At 39.0% G+C, this 20,324-nt stretch overlaps 1 protein-coding gene across 2 annotated transcripts in view; it reads left to right on the forward strand.

Annotated features, from left to right (window-relative positions):
- Nucleotides 1-20,043, forward strand: part of ldlrad3 (low density lipoprotein receptor class A domain containing 3) — a 29,563-nt gene extending 9,520 nt beyond the window's left edge. Inside the window, exons 2-6 of one of the 2 annotated variants that reach the window (XM_056248304.1) lie at nucleotides 746-892; nucleotides 11,882-12,007; nucleotides 12,450-12,584; nucleotides 15,678-16,062; nucleotides 19,262-20,043. In XM_056248304.1, the coding sequence (XP_056104279.1) occupies nucleotides 746-892; nucleotides 11,882-12,007; nucleotides 12,450-12,584; nucleotides 15,678-16,062; nucleotides 19,262-19,421 (953 nt within the window). In that variant the 3' untranslated portion in view covers nucleotides 19,422-20,043. The remainder of the gene's footprint in view (nucleotides 1-745; nucleotides 893-11,881; nucleotides 12,008-12,449; nucleotides 12,585-15,677; nucleotides 16,063-19,261) is intronic. The other variant, XM_056248305.1, reaches the window with a different exon arrangement.
- Nucleotides 20,044-20,324: the final 281 nt, after the last annotated feature.

A 20,324-nucleotide genomic window follows, 5' to 3' on the forward strand; every position in this document is an offset into this window, starting at 1 on the left:
CACATGCTGCTTACTTCCAACATGGCATCATGACTTTGCATAAACATACACGCCACTTTCAAGTCAAGTGGCGTGTTATCTATACGCATTTTGAGCTATATATATATATATATATATGTCCACGCCGAAACGAACCGTCATCTTTTGCGTGTATGTCTACGCCGTTAAATCTCCAAGTGATTCCGCGTGTATGTACACGCCGTTAAATGTCCGAGCGAAACGAAGCAAAATGTAGATCTACATCTGGGGAGCGATATTTTTTTTCCCCTAGGATGGTAGGAGAAGACTCATAAATGGTATTAACCCCAGTGACGGGTAGGTTTAGGGACGGGGTTGGGGTAGGTCATATATTTATATATACAGTAATGTAATGTTAAGTCAACGGCGTTCATAAACACGCTGAAAAGCGATTATGCGTGTTGATAGCACGCCAAAAATGGAAATAGGAATTGGCGTGTCATACATACGCCATTTCATGAGATCAGTCTGTTACTTCCCTTCGGGCCTTTAAAAGAAGCAAGACCGATGGCAGACGGGGGGGCCTATTTGATAAGTTTACTTTTGTGATTCGTTTGGTTGTTTCGTTTTGCACACACCACTATGCTACAGCACATTACATTCCCATGCATTCATTTAGCATTACACAACTGATGCCTGTGTCTGGAATCTAGTTTCTAGAATTCGTTTCACCAGTCATTTAATCTTCAATATAAAGATTGTAAATACAATCGTCTCTTTTCTTCAGATTGCCAGCTTCTTCCTGGAAATAACTTCACGACAGAGTGCAACATTCCAGGAAACTTTATGTGTGGGGATGGCGAATGTATTCCTGGAGTTTGGCAGTGTGACGGCTTTCCAGACTGCGTCGACAAGAGTGACGAGAAGGGTTGCCGTAAGTCTCACTTTCACCGCACACAGAACTGGACAATTATGAATGTTTATGTCTGCCTTGGCTCACAAAATCATTGATTATGCACCAATTAGCTCAAAGAGAGTTATGTATAATTACTTGTGATAAATATTAGCTGTAAGAATTAACTGATGTAGCATTGTTAATATTACAATCAAGTAGTCTGCTGAAATGTGTGTTAAGCAAATTATTAAATGTTAATTTCAGTTTGTATTGTGATAAATATTATAGAATGCAAATAAATCCATGTATTAGAAAACTTAAGTTTGAATATTAATGCAATATTTATGTAAGAGAGCTTTGCTCCGGATATTGTGATAATAGATAGACTTTTTTCATATGTGGTACCAAGTGAAGAAGTTGAAAATTCTGTTAATCGGGCAATGCAAGGAACTACTGTATGTAAACAGTGCAGGTGCACAATCCTGACGCGAGGAATTGGTTTGCTGCTAAATCTGCTCAAACATTTTTAATGTTTAGTCTGATTGGGTGTAATAGAATAGATTAACATGCTTTAATGTTCAAAAAACGTTTTTCACATACTGTACATTATTGCAGCTCCTCTTTTCCCAGTCTGTCTGAAACACGCTTTCTACAAAGCCCCATCCTTCTGAAAAGTTCAGAGTGCTCTGATTGGCCAGCTGACCCAGTGTGTTGTGATTGGCCAAACACCTCAATCATGTGTGGGAAATGTAACCATATTGCGAGCTTCAGCTTCCAAGACTTCTTAAGCATTTTTAACCACACAGTTATTAATGTTGTCGGATTTACCGTATCATTCGGATTCTAGGCCTCCAAACTGAGACCATTTTTCCTGCCGGTGTGACTAAAACTATGTTAGAGCTCGCGCTAGCGTGACCACAGCGTTGCTTGACATCAAATGGCAAATGAAATGAAAGCGTAATGAAACTTTGCTACTCACTTGTGCTGCATGGGCCATATATCAGTTCGGACCAAAAATAGGTCAGCCGTTACTACACAGCCCTGGGAGATCCAGTGAAGAAACCCATTGAATTTGCCACAGAATTAATAACATTGCTGTTGTTGACGGTCACACGTTGATCTGATTGGTTACAAGGTAGTTTGTGACATCAGAAACACCAGCGATTTCTGTGTTTTTGAGACTGTCTTTGGTTCACTGCAGTTTTAAGGAGAAAATATTCAGCAACAGTTTTGACTTATGAATTTACACATGATTTGTCTTAAAGCTTATTAAAAACACCACATAGACATATAAACAACATTAAAAACTTAACTTTCACCACAGGCGGACTCTAAAAATAAAACAGACATTAAATTACAGTTGTAACCGGTAGGCGGCAGCAGAGCTATTAGCTATTTCCACTCCCTTATATATATATATTTGTTTTAACATTTTGCTTTTGAATGAATATTTAGACATTATGAATGATGATAATTAAAGGTAATTTTATCTACATCTCAACGCAAGCTCAGTGCTTTATTGTCAGCCCCTCAGTGCTACCAAATCAGAGGCCCTGTGAACTTAAATTAAACTGCACATTGCAATTTCTTTGCTACGTTTATTACCAAGGCATTTGTCAGTAATTCAGTAGAAATGCAGGGAAATGTGAATAGCAGGTTGATTTAAAGTGAGCCCCTAAATATTCTGCTTGCGCTCCTAAATGTTTCAGTAAGGGGCTACAGTGCTCCTAGTCGAAAAAGTTAGTCTGGAGCCCTGGGGCCTCATTTATAAAACTGTGCGTAGGATACTTACTAAAAGTGAACGTGCGCCCGAAAGCCAAAAATGGCGTACGCAAAAAAATATTCAGACTTATAAAACCGTTCGTACGGCAGAACCTGCGCAAAATTCACTTTATAAATCCCAGTCAGCGGAAGATTGTGCGCACATGCGTCTCCACCCCGAAACAACCATATATGGAGCTTACAACGCCTAGTTTTACTATGCATATCCTCATCTGCATGTCATTTGCGATTATTCATCCAAGTGATACCATGTTTAACGGTACAAGACGTTAGTAAAATATGAAATACGGATGTGCCGTCACATTATTACATTCAACATTTTTTTTAGTAGCCTATATCCTTGCCTTGTTTTTGAATAAATAAATCAAATAGTGTAAAATACATTTCAGAGAAAGTTTTTCTCAGTCTTTTCCACTGGCCAAATAGTATTTTTAATAGAAACAGATAGACATTGTTGTGCATTATTTGCACTAAACAATTTTCCCAGAAAATCTGCTATTAGCTATCTGTTAAAACATTAAAACACAGCATGACAGAGGAAAAGTGTTCAAAAGCATTGCATCCACAACAAATAGGTCTATTTCTATTTATTGAATATACTTTTTTCTTTTTTTACTTCTCAGTAATGATTTCATGTAGCTAGTTTAAGTGTTTAACTCCATTAATGAGTATGGCATATTTAATCTAAATGTTTATATCAGAAGTAAAACATAGTTTAAATCATTATTTTATTTATTTAAACTGTTATTGTAAACATGCACTCTATTTTTCGGTTTAATTTTTTATTTTCGGTCTAAAAGTGACCAAAAAGACATTTAACTCAAGCATACCATCGGTGTCGCCAAACTGCTCCATCTCCAAAACGTTCGTACGCATGGGTCAGAGTTTGCGTGCAGGTGCGCATATTTTCCCATCAAGTTTGTTTTTATAAATCACAACTTATGCGTCAGAAGTGGCGTACGCCTCTCTCAGGGCCTGTTTTGTGCGTACGCAACGGTTATAAATGAGGCCCCTGGATTCTGAAAATGCGAATGATCAAGCTGATCGATCAGAACCAACTTTTGAGTTGTACTTCTCAGGAACAGCTTTATAAATATATATATTTTTTTCTTTTGCTTTCACATCCAAACACACAGTGTCTCCGCGTCATGACGACAACACTTCAATTCACTGAAACCTTGCGTTCTACCTTGCGTATGCCTGGGCCTTATGCTAATATTTCACATTGTGATGTAGATGTTTGAGGAAGTAATGTCTGGACTTGGATCGAGGGGTTTTAGGCAGGTCTGGATCAGTGTTCTCTGGTAGATAGAAAGAGCTTTGTTACTTTGCAGATCTCATACATGCACAAACAGATAAATTACACACTAAAGGAAAAGGAAAACATTTAAAGGCATCATATTGTCACACACCTCAATGGCACTGCATTTCCCAGCATTCCTAATGGTTCCCACCTGCACTCAATCAGCCATCACATGATCACCTGCACCTCCACCTCATCATCGCTGTGTATTTAAGTTCCTCCTTGTGTTCACTTCTTTGTCCAGTATTGTTTGTGTGTTGCACACTGTCTCGCATTGTTGCCTCTTTTGTTAGAACTTGTTTAATAAACCTTGGATTTATCTTCATCTTCGTCTTCTGTGGATATCAGCGTTACAGAATACAGAGTTCTACCGTCTTGCTGTCATGGCTCCTTTTGATGATGAGACCCTCAAATCCCTATTCTGGATCGGTGCCAACTACCACCGTCCTGTAGCCCTCCCAGACACCACAGGACTAGGATGGGGAGAGGCCATCATTAGGTGTCTGGAGAGTGTCTACCCCCGGTCCAGACTGCAGCCAGAGTCTTTTTCTTAATATAATTCATTTATTGCACTTGTCTCTCATTTGATAGTACAGGAAGAGGCTATATAAGTTATCCAATATCTCACAAATTCACTCCATTTTACATTTTTCTACATATTTTATTTATTCAACATTCCTCTTCTTTACTGTTAGTGTGAAATCAAAGGGGGGAATGAGTCATCAGACACTCTCACATTCAATTTGAGTGACATATGACCAAAACTCACTACATTAATTTGGTGCCTTGTGTGAGAATCACTACAGCTGGGAAGAACATCTTGGACACCTCAAAAAGATGTTAAATAGGATAAAGACTGCTGACCTCACCATCCGCACTTACAAGTGTGCCCTGGCCAAAACAGAGACTTAGGACCTATGGTTTGTACCAGGGCTTGCGGTGATCTGAACTCTGAGAGGCCCTTAATTGCATGTGCAATATGTATCGACTACATTCACAGGGGTTCTCAACTCTGGCCCTCGACATCCACTTTCCTGCAGAGATTAGCTCCAACCTTGATCAAACTCACCTGCCTGTATCTTACTAGTAATCATGAAGACCTTGATCAGCTTGTTCAGTGCTAGCTTTCACTTCATGATGTATGTATGAATGAATGAATGAATGAATGAGGCATTTATATAGCGCTTTCATATGTACTACTGTACACCCAAAGCGCTTTACAATCATATCAGGGGATCTCTCCTCAACCAGCACCAGTGTGCAGCATCCACTTGGATGATGCGATGGCAACCACAGTACAACGGCACCAGGTACTCTCACCACAGACCAGCTATAGGTGGAGAGGAGAGAGAGTGATCGAGCCATGTCAGTGGATGGGGATTATTAGGAGGCCGTGATTGGTAAGGGTCAATGAAGGGAATTTGGCCAGGACACCGGGTTACAGCCCTGTAAACCCTTGAAGCCTAGAATGACCCCATAATTCAATATATGGGGCAGAAATGCCCCCCTACAATGTCTTATATTTCTATATGATACAGTTAAGCAGTATCAAATGAGCAAGAGTGCTGTTTTTCCCTAACATCAGCACAATTGCAAATGTGATATTGATTTTATACAGCAGTTCAATACTGTGCAAGCTCTTAGATGAATAAAAAGGACTCAAACTTTAAATTGATTGCAGCGTTGCAGTAAAGTGAAGATGATTGCATATTTTCGATGTATTATATGTTGAATTATGTTTTTAAAATAGTGCTGCAGAGTGTGATGTTATATGACCGCTGCAGTGTCCATAGAAATTTTGTTGATTAAATGACATAACTCATTATAAATCATTTAAAATATTTAAATTAAAAATAATTTAATATTTCAATAGTGAAAAAAATATATATAAAACATTAATTTCATAGCATCATGTATGTAATTGTAATTGCAGTGTAAATCAGCTTCTTTTCCACTTCTGCAGTGTGAAAATTTTCTTGATACTGATTTCATTTGGTTGGTTAAAGCCTATAGTGACTTATTATTCTACCTTCATTTTTTGATTAAATGTAATAATTTGACATAAAAGATGCATACATCTAATATAAAAAAAAAAAATTCCCTTGTATAGGTAAAAATGCACAACACATGAAGCAGATGAATATTTGTTTTTTCTCCCGCCACAGTGACAGCGGAGGCCACTAAAACACCTTTGACCTTTGTGCATGAACAGGGACATATGTGGCAATTTCACGTGGCGGTGTGCGCGTCATTTTGTGTAACTTTGTGTGTGGTTCCTCTTTCAAAGATGCATGATCATTTTTGAACCAAAAGAGTAAAAATCAAAACTAGGTTTAAGCGTTATTTTTTTTTAAAAATGTTAAATTTACTTTTACATCAAGAAAAAAAAAATTAAAGCACAAAAAATAGAAACACTAGAAAACAACACTAACACTGTTCAATTACTTCTGAGTTTGCAGCACTACTGTAGACAGTCCCTTCTGATGACAGGGTTTTGGGTGCATTACTACTTCTCACCACTACTTCCTGATGGTTTAAAGGACAATTACTCCTAGTTTCCCCCCTGACGTTTCGAAGAACAGTACAACGACGAGCGCATCAAGAATAACAGCTTCGTCCGTTTGGGGAGGTGCGCACAGTCATCAGTCGGCATGCGAAAGTATAAACAAGGCTTCCGATCTATTCCCCTTTACTACTAGTTACAGCATGAAATAAACATCAGAAGGTATGTTGAAAAATATAGTATGATTTACTGAAATTCGTATCATGTAATTGCTCAATCAGTGTTTCAACCATGGAAAGACATCTATAAAACAGCTTGTTTGTAATCAAACTCGGTTTCAGACCAGGCAATCGAACCAAGTGTAAAAGCACTTAAAAGAGCCTTCCAGGACTTTGAGTAAGGAACTTTGGGTCTGCCCTGGTCGTGGCTCCTATAAAAGTGTATGGAAAAATGGTTACCTACATGTGGTTTAATTTCTTGTAACAAATTTTTCATATTGACATTTATTCTACATATAATAGTGCTTTGATGCTAGCTTAATTTGCGAATAGTGTAGTATTAGTAATATATTCAACATATACTTACACAAAGCAAGGTAAAACACAAAATTGTGAATTAATGATAGACTCATTCAGGAAAAAAGCTTGCATCTCCAAAATTCTGCACAGGAGTGTAAACAGTCCAAAAAAATAATAAATAAAAACAAATAAAAAACCTTGGTCCTTGGAAGTTCAAGTTGGAAAAGAGGACATTTAAAACAACCGGTAGCACATGGACGCATACTGGTTGCTGTCCTCTTCCTTGTATGACCTCACTTCATGGAGAGGATGGTAATCATCAATGGAGTCAATGACAGTAGTGGGAATGACACATTATGCAAAATTGTTTCTTTTGAATCCTACTGTGTCCCATTTCCAGGTTCCAAACTGACCTTGATAACAGACTCAAAAACCACTATCTTTTGAATTGTTCCAAACTGGAGTTTACCATCTGGAGAATGAGACACAAGGAGCATCATTCATGGACGACATTCTGTCCCTTTCCACTTCACCCAAGAGGGTATGTACTCTTCAGACAATGATGGAGTATGCTCAAATCTGTGGCAGACTTGATCAAATCCCTCAATGGAAGCAAGTGGAGTAGTGCAACCAGGACCAAGTTCTTTGTGATGTGTAAATATGTGTTCAGACAAGACTGTAACACAGCAACATTTGATGCCTGAAGGCCATTGTTTTGCAAAGATTTCTGAAGTTGAATGTGACGTGGGCAAGCCTTTTTAAAAAACCATGCTTGGCCTCAAAGCGCATGGACCAGTAGTACACCAGAGGGCCCAGTCTCTTTATGGCACCTGGATAATGCAGCATGAAATGATGTTTTAACTTTAGACGTCTATCAGGGAAGAGTTCTAGGAAAAGGCTGTGGTGCTCATCAATGAGAAGTCTGAGAAATAATACTGCATCTTCTGTTAAGGCTGGAATATATAATATATATTTTCCATACAGGTCAACAAAAGCGGCAAGAGCTCCCAGTCTTTATTTCCCTCTGGAATGAGATCTCCTATCATCAAATGAAGTAGCACCACATTTGTGCTGCTGTCTACTTCATCGAACTGTCAGGCACTTTTAGATCTTGAGGTCGGATTGTGGATGGCTTGTTGGCACAGTCACAGATGCCATAATTGCAACTTGTGATCCGGTAATTCACCTGGTCTAAGGTTAATACCTTCTTTGAGATGAGAGAGCCTAATACCAATTTAATTTCATATGCACCTTTTCCTTCAGGATATCATGCATGACATTTTCTACATTTTCTGTCACATGGAAGTATTCCAGGTTGTTTAAAATTTTCTCTCTTTTTAGGCCAGTTTCTGTTGGATTACTTTGCACCAGATCTGAAAGATTGCCATCCTTATTCCTAAGCCGTGAAGGATCTTCCATTGTTTGTGGAAGCGACAAACACTGTTCCAAGAGAATCTCTCTGTATAGCCAAGGATTGAATTTAGACCCAAATTATCTCCACAAATTTGGACATCCCAAACCTTTAATGTGCCTTTGAAGTGAACCGTGTCTACTTCCATTTGTTTCCAAGTCATTGATATCATCAACAACTGACTTCAGGACAGTGTCTATACCATACGTTTTTGCATCATCTGCCTTATACACTGCCAAAAGAAAGTGAGAGTCCAGACTTGAAAGGCACTCTGGAGGAAGACATTTAACAGTGAAATAGATGAATCCCAACTTGTAGATTGAGGTCTTGGAGCCTCTTGGATTAACCATTTCACAGTCATCATTATACAGCAGAAGAGGAACAGAGGGCTCAGTGGGGAAAACAGTGGTGTCATCCAGACTGTTTGAGTCACTAAGCTTCTTTTTCCACTCCATCGTCCCTGGACTCTCAAGAATGAGTTTCAGTAGTGGACGTAAAAGAATTCTTTGGAAAGTATCCTGCACTGCCACCTGTTTTACAGTCCCTGTCTGTGAGTCTCTTTGTTGGGTGTATGAGACACCAGGGGGAGGCTGCTCCACTGGCTGAACTAGGTGCCCAGCTGGAACAAAGTATTTCATCTGCTTGTGTTCAATATCCAGGCATTGAAAAGGTTAAGCTGCATTTGCACATTGCTGATTCAGCTGTTGGCCTTCAGGAGTCTCACTTTGGCCAATCCTTTGTAAGAAAGACATGGTCTGTCTTTGTAAAGCACCAACAATATCATAGACCAGACTAGATGTTTGCTGAACTACAGAGTTGACAGTAGATATGGTTTGATAGAAACAAGGCCACTCTGTCTGTGATAGTTTTCTGCTCTAACTCATCCCATATCACAATAAAGTTCAACTCAACTCATGTCATCAGCAGCATTATCGTCCTCCTCCAAAGGCTGACTGTGAGAAGTCAGAGGTATGCTTTCAGACCTCAGTGTCAATGTCTCAGGCAAGTGTGTTGACTGGCTGGATTCTTCTGTCTCAGCCTCTACATGGTGCTGGAGCAGATGTCGCTTAAATGATCTACTGCAATTGAATGTCCTGTGACACCCGGCTTGGCCACACTCAAAATAACTTGATGAACTATGTACATTATGCATTCCCCTTGGGTGAGAAAAAAAAAAACGAACATTGGCCCCAACAGACTTTTTGCACCTAAAGCACATACATCCCATCTTAAATGTGCATTTCTTCACTCACAACAAGCAGCTCTCTCAGGTGCTTTTTACATTTCAGACGTAGGCCTATCTTTGGTATCATTGCTTCAAGTGATTTTTCATCAAGCAGAAGGAGTGTTTCTTAATCAATTTGTTCATCTGTAAAAAGAAAAAAAAATTAAGAAAATAAACAAGAGAAGAATATTAGAAAACTGGCCTACCCAGAGGCACAATGGGTTATAATGAAGTGCATTTCACTTTACCCTTAAAGCTTGGTATCAGGACATCCAAGTTCCATTCTTTCAGCTTCTCCTGTACAAAATTACCCATTATTTTTAGCTGTTATTCTGCACCCTGTCAGTGGGAAAATGGTCAAAGTGGCAGGGGCTGTTTTAAGTAGGCATCACATTTTTAAAAACATTTAAAATGAGACAAAATGGCAGTCCCTCCAGAAAAATGTGATTATGCGATCGCTGAATTCAATGCATAATCAGCCAAAGTCTGCATATTTATGCGGGGGGCGCATTTTTTCAAATACTCCACAATTTCGCCGCATAAATTGCTGATTTCTGCGCAAAATATGCGGGGCTTGCATGATTTCATAATCCCCGCATTTTCGTTGCAAAAAAGTCACATATATCTTAGCAGAAAGTTGGAAAATGTTGCGTTTGCTTCACACGAGAGCAGCCGTTTCCCACTGTTACCATGGGAACGTTATGAAGTGACGTAATTACGCGACGTGAACATCATCGAAAAGCTGTAAAACAGGAGCACACTTTATTTTTAAATATTTAATTTATTTATTTTTACTGAAGTTGTAGCATATTCCTCTAGTAAAGCTACAGAACTTGTTTGACTCATCAATGTTTTGTAAGTTTGATGTGTTTATTAAGGTCTTGTAACGCGTTGTGTCGGGAAGAAAAATAGGGATAGCTCACAGCTGGAGTTATTGCAGAGGCCAGACAGACTCACGGAGGCGATTGGCATCTCACAACTCGCACTTTATTCCTAAATCGAACTTGTATAACTGTCTGTCACACATTCTACCGTCCACATCGTTACTTAATAAACAAAATAAGAGGAAGTAGCATCAAATAGAAATTACCCGCACACATGTGGTGTTCGAGGCGCATGACACATAACAACGTTACTGCAGACAGTTCAACAGCGCAGCTCTTAAAGGGGCCACACCTTATTTCCACTCGTTACAGTCTGAAATAAAAGAAGATTAAATATTCCAGCACTTTCTGTGATGTAGTATGCTTGCTTATCATAGGAAGTAATAAGAAAGGACTCTTTACATTAAAGTAGTAGCCTAGTGAGAACAGGGTGTTGGGGGAATCACTTTTTTTTCTCTTTTTCATCAAACCGCAGTTTTTGCAAGTTCCCGCAATTTCATCGCAAAAAATTGCATAAATATCCCGCATATTCCATCGCATTTTTAAAGAAAACGGGCCGCGTAATCAAGGATTTTTGCCCGCAACAATCACAAAAAAACTCTGCGTTTTTCTGGAAGGACTGAAATGGTCTGTATATCAAACAGATGCAAATATGAGAAATTCCAATACACTTAACTTCCGAGCACATACTTAATCAATGACTGACAAAAAGACAATTTTGCACTAGGGATACACCAATAAGATTTGTTTGGCCGATACAGATATTTTCCATTTGCTCACTTATTTGAACTTCTGTCATTAAAACACATCACTCTTTTGATCATGTTTTAAATGATCAAAGGTCAAAAACACCCAAAAATGCTAATTCTGTCATTAATTCCTCTCCCTCATGTCGTTCCAAACCCGTAAGAAACAAAAATTAAGATATTTCTGATGAAATCCGAGAGCTTTCTGACCCTCCATAGACTGACCACGTTCAAGGCCCAGAAAGGTAGTAAAGACATCGTTAAAATAGTCCATGTGACTACAGTGGTTTAATCTTAATTTTATGAAGCTACAAGAATACCTTTTGCGTGCAAAGAAAAAATAACGAGGAATGCACACGCATGCGTTGTGGTATAACGCCAAAGACTGACACGGAAAAGAAGAAATTGTTGAATAAAGTCGTTATTTTTCTTTTCTTTGCACACAAAAAGTATTTTCGTAGCTTCATAACATTAAGGTACATACTATTGTATCTATAGTTTGTGACACAAGTTCTGTCTGTGGGACTTGTCAAGCTTATTTATTTCGTGTATTAGAAGAAATCTTAATACAATGGTGTGTCACCCAAATGACTGCTCAGCCAAATACAGAGATCCACATTTTCCCCCTCTTTATTCTCTCTCTCGCCTCCTCACAGTGAAGATGAAGTCAAAGTGTGCACCCACATTCTTTGCTTGTGCAAGCGGGGTCCACTGCATTATTGGCCGCTTCCAGTGTAACGGCTTCAGGGACTGTCCTGATGGCAGTGATGAAGACAACTGCAGTGAGTATCCAATGCTCCGCCAAGCACACGAACTGCAAACAGGGTTTTAAGTAAAGGAACGAAACCACTTTAAATGATTAGTTTAGGCCTATATATTACTTCATTAAAGAGCTGTAATTTATTTTTTTAATGATGTATTATTGTGGAATCATTGTATTTTATGTGGGTCACACCCCCCACTGGGTTTAACAGGTTAATCTTCAGTTATTACTCACTTTATTGGAAGGATGTTCAATTAGATTTGGGTGAGGTTAGCAGGTTTACTTCACCTTCTGCTTATTAAACAACTGTTTGGCAATACATTTACTTAAGAAATAAATTCAAATGAGGTATTCAAAGTAAAATTAAATACAAAATTAAATTAAGTATTTATTTTATTTATTATACTAGAAGAAAGATAGCATGTACAAATCTATGAAATAATCTGTAAATCTCTCCACAGCTGCTAACCCTCTGGTGTGTTCATCCGCACGCTTCCACTGTCGTAACGGCCGGTGTGTAGATCGCAGTTTCCTCTGCAATGGACAGGATAACTGTCGAGATAACAGCGATGAAGAGAACTGCCTTACAACAGCAGGTACAGACACACACTACACACACACATCTGCAGTGTTGGGCAGTAACGCGTTACTTTTGACAGTAACTAATACTGTAACGCATTACTTTTTAAATAAATTAACTCCGTTACCGTTACCATATGCCGCGTTGTCCGTTACTTTTTTAAATTAATTAGTTGCTGGAGCGGCTGAGAAGTGTGCGCTGTCATTACACAGTACGAGAGCACTGAAGAGACTGCTAGCATTATACAGAGCGAGAGGACACCTGAGGACACATAACAAACTCACTGGACACTGAGTTGTTTACGTACACGTGAGGCAGCGCGAGCACGGAGATTACAAGCTGCACAGAGAGCGCTGAGCACTTGATGCGCATTTAAAACACAGACAGCGAAACGGTATGAATACAGAACACTTAAGTACACATTGCCATATCATTATAAAGTAATTAATTTTTTGACTAGATGCTGCATCAGCAGAGAAAGAACAGAAGCTTGCCGTCGAGTCTGAGAGGAATAACATTAGTAATGGCTAACTTACCTCACGCGATTAAAGCAATGTGACAAAAACACACGCAGACCTGCCCACATGTTTTATGTCGCAATTGTTACCATCTATTTGCATTAGTTTATGTCCAGCTGGTCACTTTTATGCATTCATTAGCCGGCGAAGTTGTATTTTTAAAACTAGTGACGTGATTGATTGCTTACATTGATATGTTAATGCAGCCGACATCAAGTCTAATCAAGTGTTCTAAAATTTAAGCAAATAAAGTGAAAGACTGTACATGTAATATAGGTCTACATTTATGTAATTTTAATGCTCTGGCCTTTGCAGATATTTAAATATGGCCATCTTCTTTAAGCTTGAATCATATAAATGTCACTTTACAATAAGATTACAATTTTAGCATTAAATATGGTTAATAAATGTTGTAGAAGTATTATTCATTGTTAGATGTATTTGTATCTCCTTAGTTAATGTAGGCCTACTATGAACTAACAAGAATGATCAAGGTACAATTGTATTGCTCAAATATTAATTCATGCAGTAAAAACCACAGTGGTAAAAACGTATACTGTCAGCTGCATGAACATATCAGTGTTGAGAAAGCAAACAAGTCACTAGCTTTAAAAATGCTTGTTTTGTTATTTATTTCAGAAATCCTTGATATATTCAGTTTGTGCTGGTCTGACTTAAATAAAATAGTGTTTAAAAATTACTTTCTGTTTAAGTCAGTTTTGTATTTGTATAGACCATAACGCATAAAAGGGCATTAATGGGAACATTTAAGAACTTTCTTTAAAAAAGTAAAATAAAAAGTTACTTTTAACAGTAACGCATTACTTTTTGGTGTAAGTAATCAACAAAGTAATTGAGTTACTTTTTGAATGAAGTAACTAGTAACTGTAACTAGTTACTATTTCTTAGTAACTAGCACAACACTGCACATCTGCAGTACAGACACACACTACACACACACATCTGCATGCTGAATCTTTCAATGACCTTTCAAAAGGCTTTAGCTTATATGTTTGAAATTAGCTTTGTAATTAAAAAAAATACCCGGATACTCTCTCCATTTCATGAGTTTGGCTGTGTCCATGATCTTCAGTGAAAAATCTTCATAAGCATAGATGTTCCTGACTGTAACCAAAGGTCATAGGCTCAGTTCCTAGGGAATACATGAACTGCTACAATGCATACCGTAATTCCTCAAATAAAGACCGGTATTCAAATAAACGCCGGGCCTCTGATAGTGGCCGGGGGCGTGGTCAACGCGGACAAATAAAGGCCGGTCTCAAATTAAGGCCGGGGAAAAATTAGTGTGAATAGGTACACTTTAAATGAGTGTACACTCAAAGACGGACGCGCTCAGCGCTTGTCATATATCACAACTATTCAGTGTTTTTAACCACATGTTTATTTTAGGTTTCAGACATTTAAATAGATATGATTTATAGCAAAACAATAAATTTATAGTTTGTAAAATACACAATGGTGTCTTTGGAAGCAGCAATAACAATCCATTCAAATATATTTGGCGACGTGTTTTATTCATATCAGATACACAGTGTGTAAGTAACTATAAAGTTTACTCTATTCTTCTCCCAGTTCACCGGCCACTTACTTTCATGTATTTCCGGAGAAACTGAAGAATTCACGCGCTGTAACTTAACAAATACAACAGGAATCTCCGAACTGCGGTGCCCATCTCACGTTACAGATCAAGATCATTTATAAAGGGTTTTAAACGACAAAACAAACTCACTTACACGGATTTGAGAGTCAGAATAGAAGATAGATGATGACATGGTAAGCAAGTTTGTTAATATTTAGAAATAAAAGCGCTACATCTGTCATACAGCGCTATTTTGGCTGTGGTGAACACGTGCCAAGCATGACGCGTCACCATGGAAACTTGGCTGGGGGGCGGGCGGGGATCGCGAATTAGAAATAAAGGCCTGCCTCTAATAAAAGCCTGCTTCAAATAAAAGCCGGCTACCATCTGCAGTTCAGGTAAATAAAGGCCCCGGCCTTTATTTGAGGAATTACGGTACTTCAATGTTTTAAGCTGATTTGAATGCATGTGTCTGCCAAAAGTCATGCGTTCACTGAATGAATAATTTAAAATTTACAGTAATTAGAGAAAGACTAAACTGTGCAAATGTAGACTTCGTATAGCCACACTATAGTTTTTTGGTATTACTTTACAATAACAGGGCATGAATAATCATGTGCCAATACCTGAATTAATAGTTACGTGCACAATGAACTCATGATTAGTTCATATCTTCACTAATCATGTGTTCATGTTGAAGTAAATATTAATTCAGGTATTGGTACAGTACATGATTATTCATGCCCTGATATTGTGCCTGTAAAAAAGTGTAACCCTTTTTTTAAAGAAATGTACACAAAATATATAAAAACAACAACAACTGATTAACACGGTAATCTGTAATATCAGGGTGTATATCTTGGGAATTTACCCAAGCGTACCTCTTTATGATTGTGTATGTTTGATTGTATGTATGTTCCAGTTTATTTACTTGGCTATTTAAGTAAAATAATCTTTGAAATAATGTGAAATGATTCCCGATTCCTCCTAGAATACCCAGGACAGGACGTTGTGACTCTGGACTATCGACTCCACTATTACCCCAGTATCACGTACGCAGTGATTGGCAGTGCCGTGATCTTCGTGCTGGTGGTGGCACTGCTGGCCCTCGTCCTGCACCATCAGAGAAAGAGAAGTGTCCTGCTGCCACACGGTGTCTACAGGGGCGCCTGCCACCGACCACTCCTGCTGTCCCGGCTCGTCATAGTGGACAGAGGACACGTCCGTCCTGGAGGCCATGACCTTTCACCCCAGTGTCCGTCCCCGTCAGAGACGTTCAGCTCAGTCCACAGTCTCCAGCTGCTCTCTCATTCACAATATCCCAGAACGGCCATAGACTGTCCTCCATCATACTCGCAGGCTGTGCTGGATGTTGGGTATGCTCAGAAATACTACAAATGAAACATGTCAAGCTTTCCCCACATTCAACAGTTATCGACTAGTGGCTGACCGATAGGGATTTTTTGATGGCCAATGCCAGTATCTTACAGAGAAAGATGGCCAATGACCAACTGTAGCTGTATGAGCTATTTGAGAAAGGTTTATAGCATATGGCTTTCTATAACTAATAACAGAATCGCCTAAAACAGAATAACACAACATCAGCTGATGTCGATAATTAAAAAAATGCCACATACCAGCATTGGCAACATTGTATATCGGTCAACCGCTAAAATTTTTTTTCAAAAACAAAACCTATCAATAAAAAACCACCGCACACCTGTAGATAATAGGTGAGTAGGAAAAAGACCAAAAAAGATCGGTCGACAATCTGCAAACGAGAAACTCTCGCACACTATCAGAACTTGCATTTAGAAATTCTTTATTAGCAACGTTTCGGTCTCACGACCTTCATCAGGCATACACAAACTCATCCCACTTAAGACCAAGCACATGACCACTAAACAAGGCTACACCTGGAACCACTTCGATTAATTGTGGGCACATAATTACCACCACATCACCACAAAAACAAAACCTAGAAAAATTTGGATTAAAAAATCTCGTAGTAGTTCATATTCTTGACAAAGTCTTTCTAAAAGTTAAAATGGTTTTGGATGGATAGATATATAGATGGATATAACGATGGGTTAGGGTTAGCATTAGGATGATTATTCAATGTCCTCATATGGCCTTAACACCGACGACTTAAACTCATTGTTCTTTTTACCTGTCAAAGTATTTTGGATACAGTGGCCCCTTCTAGGACTGTTCAAGTAAAAGTGTCTCGGTTGGGTATGTAACCCTTGTTCCCTTAGTAGGGAACGAAGACGTTACGTCTCCCTGCCACTTTCGCTGTACCGCTGGATCAGCCTGAGTTCAGTCGCGGCTCCTCAGCAAGTAACATGACTGCATGTTGCCAGCGTACTTCGTTTTATACCCACGACGAGGTGGGGCGGAGATACGCTAAGCAAATTCCGCAGACCCATGGCTTTTCTTTGCCATTGGCTCGTTTTGTAATACTCGAAGTTGATAGGCTTTCTAAGCGAAACCCCATTTGTCGTCAAGACGTAACTCGTAGTGACTATGAAAGGGAACTAGAGTTCAACCGTGGCTGAACGCTACTACTCGGGCTATAAGGCGTGAATGCAGAAGGGCGAAACGCCGCTGGAAGAAGGATAAATGACACATCTCATTTAATATTTTAAAGGAGAATTTGTCTAAATATCAAAATACTGTTAGATCGGAGAAATCAAAGTCTCTCTCTAATGTTATCTGTAATAACTCTCATAAGCCAGCTGTGCTGTTCAGAACTATTAATGCTGTTTTGAACAATCCCCAAGCTTCTTGATTAGAGTCTTCTGCCGAAATGTGTGAACATTTTTTAAAAAATGTTATTGATAAGATTGATGCTATTAGAGCTAATATTTCTTACCCATCGACTTTTTTGTCCATTTTCACTGAGTGCTCTGCTTAGTTTAATCAGTTTGAGCCGGTGTCTCTTGTCTCATTGAGGGAGATCATTGTTAAAATGAAATCATCTTCGTGTGGCATGGACATTGTTCCTCCACATCTTCTAAAAAGTTGATTTGAAACTATTGGTCTTAAGTACTTACAATTATTAATAGAAGCCCGGCTTCGGGAGTTGTACCTTGAGTCTTTTATACATGCAGCAGTGGAACCAGTAATCAAGAAATCTAATCTGGAGTAATCAATCTTTGCTAATTTTACACCTATATTGAAACTTCTGTTTCTGTACAAACTACTGGAGAAGGTCGGATTTGGACAATTTCATTCATTTCTAGATCTACATGGTACTCATTAATTTTTCTAGAGCTTTCGGCAGCATTTGATACTGTAGACCATAAGATCTTGATTACACACTTAGAGCAATGTGTTGGTATTAAGGGTACTGCGTTGGCATGGTTTAGATCCTATTTGTCTGAAAGAACTTTCTCAGTTAGTTTTGGAGACTTTACCTCCTCAGCGGCTTCTTTCACGTGTGGGGTCCCCCAGGGCTCCATTTTAGGGCCTATTTTGTTCTCCCTGTATATGCTCCCCTTAGTACATATTTTTATGAAATTTGGTATTTCTTTTCATTGTTATGCTGACAATATGCAAATTTATCTGCCTCTAAAACGAAAAGATACTTGCACTTTAGCGCCTCTATTGCAGTGTCTTGAGGAAATTAAGGCCTGGATGGCACTAAATTTCCTTATCTTTAATGAAAACAGAAGTTATGCTGTTTACGCCGGGAAGCACTTATGAATCATTACATTTGGACCTTGGTAAATTGAATCCACTTGTGAAGCCCTATGCAAAACATTTAGGTGTTATTATGGATTGTGATTTTAAATTGGACAAACAGATTAACTCGGTAGTTAAATCTATTTTTTTCCAATTGAGACAACTCACCAAGGTGAAATCTTTTATGTCCTTTAAAGACTTTCATAGACTTGTTCATATTTTCATTTCAACTCATCTGGATTATTGTAATATTGCCTCTATAGGTATTAGTCAGGCCTCTCTCTCCAGACTGCAGATGGTCCAGAATGCGGCAGCTCGCCTGTTGACGGATACACGAAAGCGGGAACACATTACCCCTGTTATCGCCTCTCTTCACTGGTTTCATTTCAGGATTCATTTTAAGATTTTGGTGTTTGTTTTTAAATCTCTTAATGGTTTTGCTCCTAAATATGTTTCTGACCTCATCAAGCTGTATGCTCCGCTAAAATCACTTAGGTCTGCTGACCATTTGCTTGTAGCTGTCCCACGGGTAAAGTTGAAGGGCAGGGGTGACCGAGCATCTGCAGTGGTGGGCCTGAAGCTCTGGAATAGTTTGCCCCTCTACATTAGACAGGCTCAAACACTTGCTATTTTTAAATCTAGCCTAAAAACTTATTTTTATGGTCTGGCATTTGACGCTATGCGAGAGTTGCTTTTTTTTGTGTCTTATTGTTTTATTCTGCGCTGTTGACTGTTTCTATCATTGATATGTGATATGCGTGTACAGCACTTTGATAAACACTTGCTGTTTTTAAAAAGTGCTTTATAAATAAACTTTGACTTTGACCATAATCATCCATCTGCTGTTATTAAGCTCAACACTCTCTCTGTCTTTATTTCTCTCTCCAGCCGACCGTCATGGTTTGACCTCCCACCTCCTCCTTACCCTCCAGAGACTGAGACTGAGAGAGAACCACCGGTCTATGAATCACCAGACTCAGCCAGAGCGGTAGCGTCTCAAACCTGGACCAGCAACACCAGCACTGAGTCTCAGCAGCCAGCGCTGTAAACCCAGAGCACGGGGACCGCTCGAGCATCATGAGGATCTGTGCCGAGTGTTCAGAAAGACCAGCGGTGATGATGGCCATGTTTGCAGGATTCACTAAGCACTTGTAGGGCATGTTAGTGGCACCATCTGGTGGCCAATGAACTGCATTACTCTTATCATAACCAATGACATTGGCAGTCAAAAAAAGCTCTACACAGATGGTACTCACCCAGCTTTTTACTACTGCTGCGATTTGACCAGAGAAATACAAGACCTTCACTCATTCCTGTGAGATTTACATAAAGTGTGGGGACAGTTGATATACTATTTAATTATTGCCCGTGTACATGGAGTTCAGTGTTTGCATTCCCTGTGAGTTTGATATAAATTGAGGAATGCAGAAGTAGTTGTTGTGAAAAGGGCCTCTGTGCCTCGTCTTTCTTTATGTTAATCAACATGTACTTCAAGAATTGTATGCTCTAATTGTGCGTTATGCTCTTATCATACAGCACTGGGAACAGTTGTTATATGTAATGACTGCTCTCTTCTATCTCTGATCCTGACAGATCTTCAGTGAACCTGCAGCTCTTTCTAAACACCCTGATTATGATATCTTAATAAAAATAAGTTGTTAACATATGGCTGACATATGCCACAACACCAGGACAACAGAATTACATGATGAACTGATGAACCTTTTTCTGCGGCAGCAGTCAAGTGTAACGAACCGTCCAAAACAATGCATAAATGAGTTGGATTTCCCATCTTTGAATGTGACTGATCTGGCAGTGTTTCTCCTGCTAATCCCAGAGGCTGCATCACACACACATGAAATCGCATACTTCCCTACTATATAGTAGCCGGAAAACAGTTTGTGACTATAGAAGGATTTCTGAATTCACAGTGTCATGACCGGCTCAAAGC

Source organism: Rhinichthys klamathensis, unplaced genomic scaffold (genome assembly GCF_029890125.1).
Source record: "Rhinichthys klamathensis goyatoka isolate OS25496 unplaced genomic scaffold, OSU_Roscu_1.1 h1tg000054l_1, whole genome shotgun sequence".
Taxonomy (NCBI): domain Eukaryota; kingdom Metazoa; phylum Chordata; class Actinopteri; order Cypriniformes; family Leuciscidae; genus Rhinichthys; species Rhinichthys klamathensis.